This window comes from Entamoeba invadens (genome assembly GCF_000330505.1).
Source record: "Entamoeba invadens IP1 unplaced genomic scaffold scaff_1105074725053, whole genome shotgun sequence".
Lineage (NCBI taxonomy): Eukaryota > Evosea > Mastigamoebida > Endamoebidae > Entamoeba > Entamoeba invadens.
Genome location: NW_004443666.1, coordinates 3,578 through 5,723, shown reverse-complemented (window position 1 = coordinate 5,723; position 2,146 = coordinate 3,578). Strand labels below are relative to the sequence as shown.

At 25.6% G+C, this 2,146-nt stretch overlaps 1 protein-coding gene across 1 annotated transcript; it reads right to left on the bottom strand.

The window, feature by feature from the left end:
• Positions 1–53: 53 nt before the first annotated feature.
• Positions 54–950, bottom strand: EIN_124990 (hypothetical protein; the record flags this gene model as incomplete). Its single annotated transcript, XM_004260369.1, has 1 exon — positions 54–950. A coding segment is annotated over one exon (897 nt), but the record flags the coding sequence as incomplete, so codon positions are not given.
• Between the last annotated feature and the right edge of the window lie 1,196 nt (positions 951–2,146).

Here is a 2,146-nt window from a genome sequence, read left to right as displayed (position 1 = left end):
TTAAATCCACTGATCGTTAATTTCGCTTCATTTTCATATTGATCATTACATACAACAATTCCCATCTTTTTATATCTTTGCAGTGATTTAACCCAATACACGATAAAGTCGTTTTGTTCTCTTGTATTCAGTCCAAGTCTGTCAAGCACTTCTCTCACTTCTTCAATATTTTTAGCAACATACTTTTCACCATCAAAAGTGTTGTATGTTTCGGCTTCCCAAAAGAGATACTCAAACTTCTTATTATTAATTTCAAGTATCAAATTATCATCTTCTTTACTATTCTTTATATATTTACTATGTTGTTTTGATGTGTAAAAAGCACTCCAAATACACTTTTTGTTGTTTTCATCGACATTTTGTGGTGTTGGGTACAAACACGAAAAAACAGAATTGCACAGTTCGATTTTGATATCAACTTTTTGTGTTGAATTTATACCTTCAGAAGCACTTGAGTCGTACAACAGAATGACAGGCTTTTTTAGTGCTAAAACGAGACGCACATTTGATTTGTCGACGATCCCAACTTCGTGCAATTTCACATCATTTTGAAGCAACTTATTATTAAATATAATTCGCTGTTGACATGTTGTGATGTTTTCAGACTTTTCAATTTCGGTTTTGAGGTCTAAAACAGTAGCCAAGTTGTGAACATAAACAATAATTGTTTTACCAACAAGAGTTATTACATTGACTTGAATATAATGGTAGACTCGAGCATAAAATGTATTTTCAGGGAACATTTGGTCTTCGTGTGAGTACAAATGAAGAGTTTCCAAATGAGTGAAATAGTGCAAAGTATTAAAAGTGAGTGGAATTGGGTTGTAATGAAATTGAGTTACAATGTCTTTGTACTTTTTTGAAACAATCATTAATTGTACAAAATCATTAAATGAATTAAAGTATTTACATACAATCATGATATGAAAGGAGTCTAGAAAAGATACCATATTATATTATGTAGATTTTGAACGGTTTTATGTTGTTTTTTTATTGAAAACATCAATCAAAATGTTTGGTTCCTTATTATAAAGACAATTTATTATTTTATTTAAAAATAAAAGAGCGAAAGAAGAATTTAAATACTTCAATATGAGACTATTTATTGTTAATTAATAGTTTGATATCTATAAATTATAATTTAAATAAATTGTTTTATATTATAATTACTCCAATTAATATTAAATTAAAGTTTTAAATACAGTAGGAGGAAATATGGGGATGCTCGAGAAAGATGAATGCTCGTAACTATTGGTTAATTTCAATTGAAAAATAATAATATTACTATTTATTTTAATATAAATAATTAATCAAAAAATTAATAAAATGAAAAAACCAAAATTAATTTATATTAATTATTTATTATTAATAATATTAAATTAATTAATATTTAGATTAGCATCCCCTTTTTTCCATTAACTGTATATAAATGATGTTAATCATGAGTATATTTAATATTGTTGAAATAACACTATAATATTCAAATCAGATACAAATGATAATTATTGAAATCACTTTTAAATAAATAGAAAAACAAAACTCAACTATATTTTTTTAATTGGATATAAACATAATCTATTATTAATTTTAGCATTTTTACCTATAAAATTTAACAATAAGAATGAAAATAAATATATATTCTCATTTCAATAACATTTTATCGTTGTTTGTTTGATTCTTTTTCTTTGAGTGTGTCACTAATATATTTGTCTATATAACTAAATGCATCTTCTGCAATTTCGACTTTTGATTTGTCAATAAAATGTACATGTTCCTCATCAACACTTAATACAAAACAAAACCTACCTATCGTTTTGATATTTTCGTGTATTTCTATTTCCAAATTGTCTTTTCTAAATGCGATAAAACAACAATCGTCCAAATGAATAACACTTTTGGGAATTCTCCCTACACACTTTCCTTCTTCTTCCGTTATAATTAAATTTTCATCCACATCTTTTCTTGTAAAGTAAACATTCTCACAAAATACTTTATTTGCTTCAAACATTTTTGATATTGTAAAATTTACCGGAAATTGTATGTTATTCACGTTTTGTCCATCAACCAAAAATAGAGACAAATTGTTGCAATTTTCAAATGCACTTTTTGAAACATTTTTAAGGAGATTTGAACTTTAAAAACTTTT